General features: G+C 39.2%; 1 protein-coding gene across 1 annotated transcript in view; it reads left to right on the forward strand.

Annotated features, from left to right (window-relative positions):
- Nucleotides 1–15,813, forward strand: part of EVC2 (EvC ciliary complex subunit 2) — a 116,128-nt gene that overhangs the window by 79,792 nt on the left and 20,523 nt on the right. Inside the window, exons 13-16 of the mRNA XM_075194648.1 lie at nt 157–316; nt 7,232–7,692; nt 9,461–9,665; nt 12,875–12,991. Of these exons, the coding sequence (XP_075050749.1) occupies nt 157–316; nt 7,232–7,692; nt 9,461–9,665; nt 12,875–12,991 (943 nt within the window). The remainder of the gene's footprint in view (nt 1–156; nt 317–7,231; nt 7,693–9,460; nt 9,666–12,874; nt 12,992–15,813) is intronic.

Raw genomic sequence — 15,813 nt, forward strand, 5'->3', positions numbered from 1 at the left:
TATTTAAATTTTGCTCACTGCTGGCCTCCCGTCGTGATGTAATCAGCGGATTGTTATTATAACCATGTGACAGGTATTTTTTTGTTGTTCTTTGTTTTACTTCGTTTTTAAGTGATTGTCGCTATGTGACTGGATGTACATTAACTTATTTTTCAGGGGCGGACACATAACTGACAGCCAGGCAGAGCTATTGTTGGAAAAATCCCAGTCAGAAGTTATAAGAGTGAAACAGAAGTTAGAAAACTTGTTAAAACAGGAAAAACGAAAAGTGCACCAAAGGCTTACCAACAAGCGTAGCCGTCACATTGTACAGAAGGTACCTTCTCAGTACATATATATAAAGATACCTACCTGATTCTACATGTATGTACATTAGTGTCCTGTTCTATGTGTTATTTTACTTTGTGATTTAGTTTTTCGGTTTTGTTTTCATTTGCTCCTTTTAATTATTAAGCCGTAATTAAGCAATAAATGCGGTTTGAGAATCTGAAGTAACAAGGACTTTATAAATAACAATTGAACATCTCATTTTGTGGTTTAAGATCCTTTTCATGCTATTATACAGCTTGACTAATATTGGAACACCGTTTGAGACTAAGGGGTGTATTTACTAAGCTGCGGGTCTGAGGTGGAGATGGTGCCTATAGCAACCAATCAGATTCTAGCTGTCATTTTGTAGAATGTACAGTCATGGCCAAAAGTTTTGAGAATGACACAAGTATTGGTTTTCACAAGGTTTGCTGCTTCAGTGTTTTTAGACCTTTTTGTCAGATGTTGCTATGGTATGCTGAAGTAAAATTATAAGCATTTCATAAGTGTCAAAGGCTTTTATTGACAATTATATTAAGTTTATGCAAAGAGTCAATATCTGCAATGTTGACCCTTCTTTTTGAAGACCTCCTTAATTCACCCTGGCATGCTGTCAATCAACTTCTGGGCCACATACTGACTGATGGCCGCCCATTCTTGCCTAATCACTGCTTGGAGTTTGTCAGAATTTATGGGTTTTTGTTTGTCCACCCGCCTCTTGAGGATTGAACACAAGTTCTTAATGGGTTTACGGTCTGGGGAGTTTCCTGGCCATGGACCCAAAATTTTGATGTTTTGATCCCTAAAACACTTAGTTATCACTTTTGCCTTATGGCAAGGTGCTCCATCATGCTGGAAAAGTCATTGTTCATCACCAAACTGTTCTTGGATGGTTGGGAGAAGTTGCTCTTGGAGGATGTTTTGGTACCATTCTTTATTCATGGCTGTGTTCTTAGGCAAAATTGTGAGTGAGCCCACTCCCTTGGCTGAGAAGCACCCCACACATGAATGGTCTCAGGATGCTTTACTGGTGGCATGACACAAGACTGATGGTAGCGCTCACCTTTCCTTCTCTGGACAAGTGTTTTTCCAGATGCCCCAAACAATCTGAAAGGGGATTCATCAGAGAAAATGACTTTACCCCAGTCCTCAGCAGTCCAATCCCTGTACTTTTTGCAGAATATCATTCTGTCCCTTTTTTTTTCCTGAAAAGAAGTGGCTTCCTTGTCGGCCTTCTTGACACCAGGCCATCCTCCACAAGTCTTTGCCTCACTGTGCGTGCACCTGCCTGATGCCATTTCTGAGCAAGTTCTGCACTGGTGGTGCCCCGATGCCGCAGCTGAATCAACTTTAGGAGACGGTCCAGGTGCTTGCTTGGATGTTCATGGGCATCCTGAAGCCTTCTTCACAACTATTGAACCTCTCTCCTTGAAGATCTTGATGATCCGATAAATGGTTGATTTATCTTACTAGCAGCAATATCCTTGCCTGTGAAGCCCTTTTTGTGCAAAGCAATAATAACTGCACGTGTTTCCTTGCAGGTAACTATGGTTAACTGAGAAAGAAAAATGATTTCAAGCACCACCCTCCTTTTAAAGCTTCCAGTCTGTTATTCTAACTCAGTCAGCATGACTGAGTGATCTCCATCCTTGTCCTCGTCAACACTCTCACCTGTGTTAACGACAGAATCACTGACCTGATGTCAGCTGGTCCTTTTGTGGCAGGGCTGAATTGCAGTGGAAATGTTGTTTTTTGAGATAAAGTTCATTGTTATGGCAAAGAGCAAAGAGGGACTATGAAATTTAATTACAATTCATCTGATTACTCTTAATGAAATTCTGGAGTATATGCAAATTGCCATCATAAAATCTGAGGCAGCAGACTTTGAAAAAAAATATTTGTGCTATTCTCAAAACCTTTGGACATGATTGTACTAAATAAATGATAACTAGAATCGGGTTGCTATAGGCAACATCTCCACCTTTTTTAGGGGTATAGTAAATAAATTTGCATTTGTAGTAAATAATCAGTATGACTACTGAATATTTACAGAAAAATATAGAAACTGGGTTTATTTTTTTTCTATATGCCTCTCCTCAGAAAGTGGAGTATAGAGCAGTGCGCAAAAAAAGGAAATTAGAGCTATCAATCATTTAGTTAGCGGGTGGGACTATGCTAAATTGTAGGTGTGGTTTAATTGAGCGTGAGGCCAGTAAGACAGTGAACATGTAGACAATCCTAATAGTTTAACTAACATTAACTTATAATCAGGGATTGTAAGGGAAAATTCAATCCCCCCTAGAGTATCGCGCGCTAAACCTATTACCGTTATTATGGTAAATTTAACCTCAGGGAGCTGCGAGCAATAGCGTTTTTTAAGCGCACTATTACCGTAATTGCGGTAATAGTGCGCAGGCTGCGTTACTTTTTGCAGTAACGTGGCCAATTGAATTCCCCCCATAGCATTATTACATAACCCATCATAAGGAAAATAGCAGCATTATTATGCAGCTATCGGTACAAAAATAATATCATAATAATAATTTCACATTTGCCCGACATCATTCCATCGTTGATAGTGATTTCTAGGATGTTTATAAAACCAAATCAAACAATGTGTTTGGTGCAATAAAGCATGATTGTGGGAGCGTGCACACTAAATGGGATATCTGGCCATATGGTTGTTTATCGTGTGATCTGCACGATGATTGCCTTACTGTGTACCCAGCTTTACAGAAAATGAGGCCTTACAAGCTATTCCAATTCAAAAATACCTCCTGGCATTGGTGACCAATTTTTTTGCATAGGTATTCAATTGAACGCAAGATTTTTTTTAAGACCGCGTTAAGTCATTTTAACGCTGTTTTTTATAATTTTCGAGCGGGTTAACTTTACCCGCGATTCAATTCCATTTTTAATGCTCCGGTTTTTTTAACAAACGTTTCTCTCGCGCTCCAGTAGAAGGCTAATTGAAAGTATATGGTGTGCGAGAGGCAGCCGCGTTAAAAGCTATTCAATTGTTTTTTAACGCGGCGCTTTAAACAGGCCAATATGCTGTTTTATCTCGCACCTCTTTGGGGTGTGATAACAATAAAAAACCTCTGTAAACTATTTCAAATCATGTAATAATGATAAAAAAAAGAAAAATAAGCTATGCATATCAGTAATGCTTAACCTGTAAAAGTTGATTTTCTTGTTAAAATATAATGAAATAAATAAAACATAAAAATAAATAAATCACTAATTAAATATATTTATGTATGTTTTTGGTACAAATATGTTTGTACTAATGTGTATTGACATGGTATAGATGATTCTATAGTAAAAAATAGTTAAATAAAAAAATATGCTAAAGAAAGTACTGTAATGTAGCTATTATCAACTAGAATGGTTGTGTACTGCAAAAAATGTATGAAAATGTATGCCAATCCTTTTTTTTGTGTTCTACATGACCGCGTTAAAACTCCCCTTCACTCCCCTAAAAACTCGCAAACACCAATGATTAATGCGCGGGGCAGCGTTCCCTCTTTTTCAATTGAATTGCACGAGTTTTCACGCTGTGTTAACTAAAAACAGTCGCTATAGCAGTTAAATACCCACGGATTAATTTTTTTTTTTTTAACGCGGTGGTATAAAAAAAAAAATCTTGCAGTCAATTGAATACCCCCCATGTATACTTACACTGAGTGAGAGTACTTCTGAGCCCTAATAGGCTTAAATTCAGTTATTTGGGATCCATTGTCATGGTCGTTTATAGAGTTGATCTGATTCGTGCTTTCTAATGCAATGATTTCATTTCAATTCTGGACACTGTCTCTTTAAGTTGTTTTGGTTTTCAAGATCAGAGCCTTGCGATGTCCCAGAACCACCCAGACAGGTTGCAGACCTGCTTCTCCCTACGTGCAACATGTAAAGTGCAATTAATGCCACGTTGTATTGTGCGCAGGACCTTTCTTCTTGCTTCTACAAAGACAATCAACCAGAAAATAATTCTTTCCAGTGTCTCAAAGGCATAATCTTGGCAAACTATTTTAAAAACCCTATTGTTAGGAAGCAAGGGTACAGAAGTGAATTATGTGTTTATAGATTCTTGGCCTCTGATGGCTTTTGTCTTTTGGCTTATTCTGCGTCTCTATAAAATTGTCAATTCTATAACAAGATTTCTCCACTTTTACATTCCTGTGTGCTCTGAAGACACATTGTGGCTTTGTCATTTGCATGCAATGTTTTGCTACTGTTAGCTGCTCTGGGGAATCGATTCTGGGGAGAAATAACACTAATTTGCATTTTAACAGTTTGGCACTATTAATGAATAACTAAATGCACACAGTGACTCATTTGTGTTGTAAGAGGGAAAAAAAAACTTAGGCAAAGTCTATTTTCTTCTGAACGTCTAAAAATTCACTTATTAAAATAGTTTAGCATACATTCCATCCTAATCTTTTCCCTTTGGGGGAAATAAAAGCTATTATATTTCTGGAGTTTTTAAGATGAAATATGTGATTAATTGTTTGTAATGTTTATAGCATTCATTATAAAACCGCTGCTGTGAAAATCTGTTACGGCTCGCAGATTGGTTTTGCGGTCTGTCTAGTAATTGTAAGGGATACTGTAATTGTCTTTTTTTTCTGTCTGTTTTGTATTTCTGCACGTATGGGGAAAAGGTTACTCAAGGATAAATATAATACAAATGTGACAGTATAATAGATATAGCAGACAAGTTATACATTAACTGTATTGGACCCTATAGATCAGGGGTCAGGGAACTTTTTTACCTTTTACCCCCAAATATATTAAGATACGCCGGCGTTACCCCCTTGATTTGAAAGGAAGGAAATCATATATTATTAATTATTGAAATTCAAAATTTTATTGAATCTATTCAAAATTTCTTTGAAAGCTTCAACTTCAAAACTTCAGGTTTTACAGAAATGATGTTGCTTCATTTTTGATACGAGAGCATCAATATTGGGACATTTTGATGTCCGAGCAATTTGGATACATTCTTCAGCGGCCAATCGATTTCTCTGCTTTGTTTTTATGTTCGTTAGAGTGGAAAATCCTTGTTCGCAAGGGTAGGTTGTGGCAAAAGGCAGCAACTTTTTGACTGCCTCCTCATGTGCAATTTTGAATGCCTTTTGCAGCTGTTGACATCCAAAAATATGATAGATCTGCTTTGTTTTCAAATGCAATTCGTGCTTCATTATTGCATCGAAGCTCAAGAAGTGCCTCTGCCAACCCTTGAGCCTCTTCTGGTACAACAGCAATTTCACATTTAAAGGGGTCTACAATCCAACTGACAGCATGTGAATTGGCAGCATTATCCCCAGGAATTTAATTTTTACCCCATTTGGGGTAATTTACCCCTGTTCCCTGACCACTGTTATAGATAAAAAAAAACAGCTTCATTCCATCTCCAAAATTTCTCCCACCCACCAAGATATGCTCCAACGTAAAACAGCCCCCTAATTCCAACACAGTAATTACATTTTTAGCCATATGACACCTTTGCTTGACCTAACATTACCTGTAATTTTCTTCTGGGTAGCATTCAAATCTACTAGCTCAGTCAATGTGCAGAGGGCCCTTAGAGGCATGCGCTACGTAATATGTACATAAACAAAGTATAATAACATTAATAAAGCTTTCAAGGTATTCCCCCTATGTTGCCAATCGTTACTGGCAGCAAGATTATAGGGAGCAGCAATGTACCATATCTGCCAACTGTACCACTTTCCTTCCAAAATATCCTCAAGTTCTGGACCAAACTCCCCCACTGACTCCCAAAAATGTCTGTCTGGCCTCCTAGATTTATAATACTGTCCACCCTGTATTTTAATTACATGTTGATAGATTTTTTTTTAAAAAATGTGTTTCTCTTTGGATGGTGACTTTACGCGTTCAAAATCTACAGAGATGTATAATTTTATAGCAAGTCATAGAGGGTAGGCGAACTCAGGCCCCATCGGCGTACCGTGCAAATGATTTTCCCTTCGTAGCCTTTTATAGCTGATTTTCTATTTATAGCCATTTGAAATGTTGGAAGTATATAGCCAGTAGTGTGTCTGTGTAACTGTATAGAGGCTATATTAGTGGTTTATACCATGTTCTTAGCTCTAATTGTGATTGTTTCAATATTTGTGTTTTATAGTGTACATTATAAGGAATGGGAAATATTTCAGTTGCCTACGTAGGCACTACCCTGTAGTACAATGGTGGAATAACTATTTTTTAGGTGCAGTGCTACCTTTTTATAATGCCTCCCTTTATAACAGCACCATCACTTACCACTAGGTAGAGTATATTCCCAGCACGTGTGCACATTAAAATGTATTAATCTCGTTACATGTCACCCTTGTTATAATACCAGTTTTGACCAGGATGATAGACTGACAGAATAAAGAGGAGCACTGTACTTTAACCTATTGGGCCAATATCCAAAACAGAAGCCATGGATTGCAAATTAAAGCTAGTTCTTTCACACCATCAGTGGACCTGCTGAATATACGGTGTTCTCCTATTTGTAAAAGGCTCTGATGGAGGTGGAACTTTAGAAGTGTTTTGTCCCATCTACCTATGTGTACCCTGATCTGCTGGTCTTTCTAGTTACCAGTCACAGTGCACCCCTAAGGCTGTTCAGTTAAGTTCTCTAGTACAAACTAAAACTTTCAGTCGCAATGCTGGGCTACAGAATCCATTGAAATCTGTAGGGAGGAGGTGTGGGAGGAACAGGTGGATCAGTTATCTGTCTCTTGGCAGATGTTTGATTTACAAAAAGGTTACCAAGCACTTTTAAGGATTAAGTTCTTTTTATATTTTTTCTACTTTTTGCCTTTTAGTGTTTCTATAACTAGACTTATGGTTTGTGTGTGATCATGTCATCCTGTTGTGCTATTTATTTAGTCTGCTTTTTACTGTTTAGCTAAAAGAACAGAAGAAAGAGCTGAACAGCATGCAGGAGGTCGGGAAGAACTCTAAGGAAGTGCAGCCCTATTTGGAGCACTGGAGAAAGCTGTTTGCTAATCATTGCCGGGAGCTTGAAGAGCTCTACGAGAAGCACGATAATGAAGCCACAGACGAATTGAAGGAGATTAAATGCAGCCTTACCGAGAAGGCAATTGAAGATCTCAAACACATCCAGAGTGCTGTAATTATACAAGAAATGTTAAAACTCAATGTGCCCAGGCTGCATCTCCAACAAGTGTTAGATGAGCACAATAGAGAGACGGCACTCTTGGCTCAGCAACTGGAAAAGGAGGAAAGTGACAAGGTGGGGGAGTCAAGGGCGTCTCTGGAGAGCACCGTACGGAAGCTGGATGATGAATTCAAACTGAACCTTAAAGAGCAAAAGAATCTGAGACACTGGGAACAGCTGCTATTCACGTACGTATACTCAGCATCAAGACCGTCTCCTTCATGAATTATACATAGATGTGCCCTGACACTATGCACGCTGCGGTGTTTACAAGATAAGAAGAGATATTTATATTTAAAAAAAACAAAAACATATCTATAAAATAATAGTCACACAATATTTATTTATCTCTTCATTTTGAATATGCTAAAAAAATTTAGAAGAAGTCTGTTTAAAAATGTTGCGTGTGAACATAATTCAGACTTTGCAGTAGAAATCTGATTGATCGGCATGCACCATTGTTTAGTCACTGTCTCAGAGTCTCAAAGTTTTTAGTTAGTCTCTCAAAGATGCGGTTTTGGCATGTGAGACATTGTCTGTAACACGATTTTTTTATATATAATGGTAACAGAAATCCTCACTGTTTTTATTCAGAGTGTAAGGCTGGGTACACAATATACAAAATGATGCGATATCGTTTTACCAATGACTGAAAGTCCCGATCAGCAGCCGATTCATGTGTACACACTATACACGTTTTACATGATTTACCGTCAGATCTGTGCTCTTCATCTGTCATAACCATCGGCTGAAAATATTGTGACTCTGTAAACTCTATGGAGATCTATGGACACTGCTGGTCGTGAGTGTGTACACACTGCAGAATTTGGCCGACATCGTTCATTCGTTTATAGAGATTTTTAGTCCGGTTATAAAATCAAATGAAATAATTACAATGTGCTTTGGATCGATGAAACATGATTGTGGATGTGTACACACTAATGCGATATCGGACCTAACAGTCATTTATCATGTGACTGGCCCGATAATCGGGTGACAAAATTGTAGTGTGTACCCAGCCTAAGTATATGAACAAAAAAAACCAAAACACAATATTACTGTTTTCATCTTTTCTGTGAACCTTTTGCCCAGACACAGTGGAGGGGGCCATTTTGTGAGCTAAATCAGTATCCAAGGAAACCTAAATAAAACATCAGTTTGCCATAAACCAGTGACATTACTAGACATTGCTTTTTAAATACTACAGGAATATTGATTGTAAACAAGATGGCTGCATTCACGGTATGTGTAGGTGACCGGTGATTTGTATTCCGCTAAAATCCATCTATGGACAGGAATAGCAGCAGTAACCCTTACTCACAGCGCTCCGTCGTGTAAAGAAAAGTAATTGGTACAAAAGATGGAGACAGTTGTAGAGAAATGAAAGACGTTTGCTCTTTGCCGGTGTCCCAGTGCATTGTGCTGTGAATCTTGCATTACAAATGTGTGCACATAGCCGCTCTGGAGAGACGATCCTTCATGTAATGTCCTGTAATGTCCGGGAACAATTGCAGACATTTGTTTTTTTTGTGCATCCAACAGAAGCTCTTGCTGGTCTAATGCTGAGGAAAGAAATATTTGTCTGAGCTTAAATTGGTTTTGCACACATGTTCCCCACTAATTTACTCAGCAGTTATACCATAAGAAAGAGTAGAACACCTATTTGTTAGTCAAAATACGGTGCATGACATTCACCTACTTACCAGTTGTTTACTATGTTTTGTAGCCTAAATGAGGGATTTTGGAAACCAGGTAGGCACCAGTAGCCATGTGCAGTGCACAGAAAAGGCTATTGTCACCATATTGACCATGGCAAACTGTTGTGACCGGTGCGGAGATTGGTATGTAACCCGTGACCCGTATCGCCTAGTCACGGGCATGCTGTCATTTTAGTCGGAGTCCAACATCAAAATCTTCTTCTACTTCTTCATGTTTGTGAATTTTGTTTTTAAACAGGAAGATTCTTCTGTTACCTCTTTGTGTGTCTGAAGAGGACGTACACAAGATAAAGCAGGAGTTCTACTGCAGCTTCTCTCAGATGGATATTACTTTGGCTCTCCCTAAAATACAAGGAAGGATGCTCCTCCAGAAATACCTGAGTGATTGGGGAAAGGTGGAGCTGCAGAAAATAGACCAAAACCTATTGGAGATTGCGAAAAAGGTGAGTATTCTAATTCTTCTTATCAGTATTATTATGGTTTTTATATCATGATACATAGCATTAGTTTGATTTATCCCTGCACACTGCTGATAGACTGTGGAGGCTGAGGAGAAAAGAACTTTGACGGCCTGACTACCAAGCAGCGGAATCTTTGTTAGGTTTGGACAGCAAGGTGGCTTAGTGGTTAGAACTTCTGCCTCACAGCACTGGGGTCATGAGTTCGATTCCCAACCATGGCCTTATCTATGAGGAGTTTGTATGTTCTCCCTGTGTTTGTGTGGGTTTCCTCCGGGTGCTCCGGTTTCCTCCCACACTCCAAAAACATACAGGTAGGTTAATTGGCTACTATCAAAAATTGGCCCTAGTCTGTGTATGTGTGTTAGGTAATTTATATTGTAAACTTCAGTGGGGCAGGGACTGATGCGAGTGAGTTCTCTGTACAGCGCTGTAGACTTAGTGGCGCTATATAAATAGCTGATGATGATTTGACCATACACAGCACCATAAGTCAGACAATGACCAACATACACTGTCAGATGCTGCCATGGACGGCCACATATACCTACTGTCCCTAGAGTGACCAGGATCAGAGGCTTGAATGTGCACCTACATCAGCAGCAGAGAGAACAAGCATGATAGCAATGCAACCTGTCTGCTAAGTGTCAGCCAATAGCAGCATAGAGGTGGAAACAGAGGGGATACTGTGTGCAGAACTCATTTAGGAAAATACTTTTGGCACATATAATATAAGTGTTGTGTCCCACACCTTTTCAGGCTCACTGGACTCGGGGAGGCACAACTCACATGTACAATTCTTGGGTCAGTAACAATGATGGACGTCAGACCTTCCAGCATGACCCCTTCCATCCGCTGCCAAACGTTCTGCACCCAAACTTTCCGCTTAATTTTATATTGCAGTCAGGGCCATCTTAACAACATTATGGGCCCTCGGGAAAAGCAGTGCACCGGGGCCCCTAGATATAGATATAGATAAATTGATGTATATAGATTTAGATATATAGAGATAGATAGATGTACTTGCTCAGCGACCCTTGTAGGTTTTTTTTGCAGGTTTTTTTCTTTTGCAGGATTATTTATTCTCATTAAGAGCCGTACCTATGGGGCCCCCTTGCCCGTGGGGCCCCCGGGCAGCTGCCCATCGTGCCCAATGGAGAAGATGGCCCTGATTGCAGCGTCTTGGACTAAATTCATTCATTAATTGATCATAGAGATGTTTTTTAAAACCATCAGTAAAGGAATTCAGCGCTGGTAACTGTAGTAAATGAAGCATTTTTTGTATTGGGTGGTAGGGATTATGTGGGATATTTTTGGAAAGGAGGACGACTTAAAAAGTTTTAGAATAATTCAGTACCCCTCACAATAAGCCCCTCCCACACTGGCGGCGCATAACTACTTCAAAGTTAAGTGCTGCCACCTATAGGCCGCAGTGACTATAGGACGTATAGGGTGATCACATGTCTATGTGACATTATCAGAGAGCAGCAAGAATTATTCACTTCTTCTTTTTTGACTTTTTGGAGCTTTCTTGACACTGGAGCTCCAGATAATGTCTTATATCTGCCGTATGTATAAAAAGGTTCATATGTTCTAAGAAAGGAGTTACATTGGGATGTATGTGTGTGTATGTTAGGGGGATTTAGATTGTAGGCTCCAATGGGGCAGGGACTGATGTGAGTGAGTTCTTTGTACAGCGCTGCGGAATTAGTGGCGCTATATAAATAAATAGATGATGATGATGATCTGCCACTCAGACCTCCTGTTTAGAACACTTTTATAGTCCAAAGTGACGTATCTGTTTCTAGAAAGCCTAGCGGATGATGGATGTCTCTGTTAGCGTTTTCAGGACTTGTTATCCACCCCGATGCAGTCTTTGCATACAAAATTCTGATTCTCAATCAGAAGACAAATATGCAACTTTCATTAACATTTCACACAAGATTTTCTGCTGTAATTGGGTTTTCTGGTCTGTAAGTGAATAACATTGCCGTTGGTAGCAGAATATTGTAGCCTCTGGACCTCTCGTTCCTGCCTACGCCAAACAGACTTCCTGCCCTTTCTCCGTGTTCCACAGGCGCGTACGGTTTTATTGAGATATCGGAGAAGCGAGAACAATGTGATTATATAGCAATGCGTGACAGAGTTAGCTGTTTAATCTGCAATCCCTGTGTCCGTATCCTAAGCGCTGACATTTCATTTGTTTCTTATTTGCTAATTACGCTTCAGATCTTCAGAATGTTCAACATCTGATCTGGAAGATCTAATCAATGTCTGCATATTATTGTGTGTTCTGATTTAAGTTACACTGACATCCCTGCGGATTTAGTGTCTGACTTCATTACCCATTACTCTTTATTATCCGGTGGAGTATTGACTGGTGTCACCAGGGCGTCTGCTTTTACATGGCTACTATGTATTAATTAAGGAACAATAGCGCAAAGTGTGATTCATTCGTTGTATGAAAGAGCATTCATTAACGGGGATTATCCAGAACGATGTTATTGATTAGACATATTTTCCATATCTAGGTCTAGTTTATAGGACTGTAGTTACTTTGGCAAACAACAGAAATACAACCAAACAGTAAATTACAAAGTGTACGAGTGACATGGGAAGTAGAATAATATATGTATATGGTGAGAGTATAGTACCACTATGTGGAGAGGGAGGGGGGAAGAAAGGACTATGGGAGTAAAACAGATTCAGGAGGTCCCAAGGAGCAATGCATCCCACAGATCCCAGATTTTGTGAAAGGAGGAGACCTTATTAGCCTGGAGGCTGGTAATGTATCCCATTTTTAAAACAAACCCTATTAGAAGTGTTTCCCAGAATCCTTCTCTTCAAGTTGTCCACCAACTAGAGCATTACTTATAAAGAGTAGAACAGTCGCATGCACTCTGCTTTGCTATTGATTCACTGAACCACAGCTAAGAATCAATAGCAAACCGTCCCCATGTTTTTGGATAGAGTTCTCCTTTAAATAGAACTGTTACACTCGATTCCGTCTCTTGGATTTCTATCCTGTGGTTTTCTACTACTGATGAAAAAAACGCACCTGGATAATTTTTGCAAGCAGTGTAATTTCAGCCCAGATGCCTTCTCCAATCAAGCAAAGATATGTTGTATTTACATAACCTGTTTTCTTCCTGTGGAATAAGCTCTTGTGAAATTACTTTTTTTTTTTTTTCCAGCCAGGTTTAAAGACGATGAAACATCCTCAGGATAGTGCTGCAGAGATCCTGAAGAAATCTGTAGAGGATAAAGTCCTGATTTATGAAGCGCAAATTACAGATGACAAGATTAAGCAGGTAACGAAAATGAGATGCGACCAGACCAGACATGGAAGACTTATCCTGTTACGTGAATGTTTGCTTTTGATTTGCACTTTCTAACTCTATGAAAATAAGACTCACTTCAAGAGAGACAACCTATTTAATCGTGTGTGGGATCTGTTCCCTTTGGGAATCATTCACTGCAGCTCGTCTCTGTAGTCTACTTTGGTTCAGGGGCTTGAAGCGGAACTTATTAAAGGCATAGGAAAGTCATATGGAAACGTAGCTCATTAAATTGTCTTTGAAAAACCCATTTTATTTTTTGTAAAAAAAAGTCTTAAGCCAGAAAACATTTGTTTTTGATATCGTTTGTATGTTCTCCCCGTGTTTGCGTGGGTTTCCTCCGAGTGCTCCGGTTTCCTCATACACTCTGAAAACATACTGGTGGGTTAATTGGCTGCTATCAAATTGACCCTAGTCTGTCTCTGATGTGAGTGAGTTCTCTGTACAGCGCTGCGGAATTAGTGGCGCTATATAAATAGCTGGTGATGATGGCTCACTTCGTTAATTATAGCTTTTACTTTCATTACCTAAAGTACTGCGCATTTCGGTGGCTTAGTGGTTAGCACTTCTGCCTCACAGCACTGGGGTCATGAATTCAATTCCCAACCATGGCCTTATCTGTGTGGAGTTTGTATGTTCTCCCCGTGTTTGCGTGGGTTTCCTCCCACACTCCAAAGACATACTGGTAGGTTAATTGGCTGCTAACAAATTGACCCTAGTCTCTCTGTGTGTGTGTGTGTGTGTGTGTGTGTGTGTGTGTGTGTGGTGTGTGTGGTGTGTGTGTGTGTGTGTGTGTGTGTGTGTGTGTGTTAGGGAATTTAGACTGTAAGCCCCAATGGAGCAGGGACTAAGTGAGTGAGTTCTCTGTACAGTGCTGCAGAATTAGTTGCACTATATAAATAAATGGTGATGATGATTTCAGCATCATTGATGTCTTAAGTAATTAATTTAATGGAGGGGTCAATTTATTTCATGTGTCATATTTGTAAGGTTTTTTTTGTTTTTTTTAATCAAATATTTTTATTCAATTTTTTAAACAGTACAGAAAAGAAAAGTGAACAAAACAAAGCATAGTTCCGATGTACATTTGAAAGCACACTTGATAAATATGCATGTAAAAAGTAGAACATAACAAGCAGTGCAATGTAGGCTGCTACCCACAGATCGTTAATGTGATGCATTAAATGACTTGTATGCCTCCACTTCAGTTGTCCTCATCGCTGTAGGGGAAGGTAACTAATCATAGGAAAGTTACGGAGTAAGTGCCGCTGGTCGGCCACAGCTAGGAGCTAGGCATCTGTTCTGTGGGAGGTAAGGAAGATAATGAGTAAAGAGACTCTCAACCAGGATCGAAATCAGCAGCCAAGGGCTACACTGCATATCTTGACTTTGCCCATCTGGCCCATATCTCATAGTATCTTAGCATAGCATTTCGGGATTATATTTGTAAGTTTTGATTACATTGGAATATGTGCGCTTAAAAATGTACATTACCATATAAAATGCTCCTGGAAGGAATCCCACTAAAACTATAGGCTGGCTCCCCAGTTCTGCCACCTGGAAGTGGTGAGAATAGGGAGCCGTACTTTAACATCACACTGGTCAAAGCTGATATCGGGTTGCTATGGTTACAGCACACTGATGTCATTCTATAAGGTTACGTGTTGGTCACCTATGGTTATCACTGTGAATATGAAAGTTTAAGAGGGAATCTGCTTTTCTTTATTTGGAGGTAATGCCAGGCACAACTTGAATGTAGAACGCGAAAGGAACAATATTTAAAGGTGTCCACACAGCATCCGTTCATCATCCCCACCATTTATTTATATAGCGCCACTAATTCCACAGCGCTGTACAGAGAACACACTCACATCAGTCCCTGGAGCTTACAGTCTAAATACCTTAAGATACACAAAGACAGACAGAGAGAGACTAAGATCAATTTGATAGCAGCCAATTAACCTACTAGTATGTTTTTGGAGTGTGGAGTTCTATGACTATGAACTGAAATATTTTACAAACAATAGTTTAATTTAACTGTTTATACACACAGAGAACGCTCTAAATCCTAGGGACTTAATATATTGAGTTTGCACAGAAAACTGATTGATTAATTGGCAAAGGATTGTTCAATCTGGTCACACATGTAACAGTACAACTGTATGTAAGTACTGGGTAATAAAAATTTTGAAGCAATATTTCTGAACGATCTTCTCAGTTAGGAGTTTTCCATTAAGGTCTATTGTGTGTCATACATGAAGCTATAATCATAAGATAACATCAATAATGGTCACAACAATTTACTTGCAGTAACACAGCTTGCTCTGTGCCTGTGCACAAGAGTTTGTGTGATTGATAGGAGAGCACAAGGTGAACACAATATCTCATGCCTGAGTTTTTGTGGCCAATCTTCATCTAAAAATAGAAGCCATTGTCTCCATTTCTGAATTCTTCTTACCGGTAGATCTCATTTGCAGGTGCTGTAAAACACTGAAACAATAAAGCATCCGTGTTTTGTTATTTATGACGCTGGCTTTTGTGATCTTTGCTTGAAATGCTCAGTACCTGATAGCACTTTTTAAATTTTTCTCAAATTATTGAACGGTCTGTAGAGTGACTTTTATTGGCAGCATCCTCAATAAGTACAGGTACTCTTGTTTTTCTCCTTTCTTTAAATAATATATGTTTCGTTCTCCCTGTGCTATTAGACATCCTGCAGTTCAGTAAGTAACTCTATGTCTTTGCTTCTTAATTCTGTTCTCTGTTAATTTGGGGAAATCTACTTACAAGGTTAT

Source organism: Mixophyes fleayi, chromosome 1, assembly GCF_038048845.1.
Source record: "Mixophyes fleayi isolate aMixFle1 chromosome 1, aMixFle1.hap1, whole genome shotgun sequence".
NCBI classification, from domain to species: domain Eukaryota; kingdom Metazoa; phylum Chordata; class Amphibia; order Anura; family Limnodynastidae; genus Mixophyes; species Mixophyes fleayi.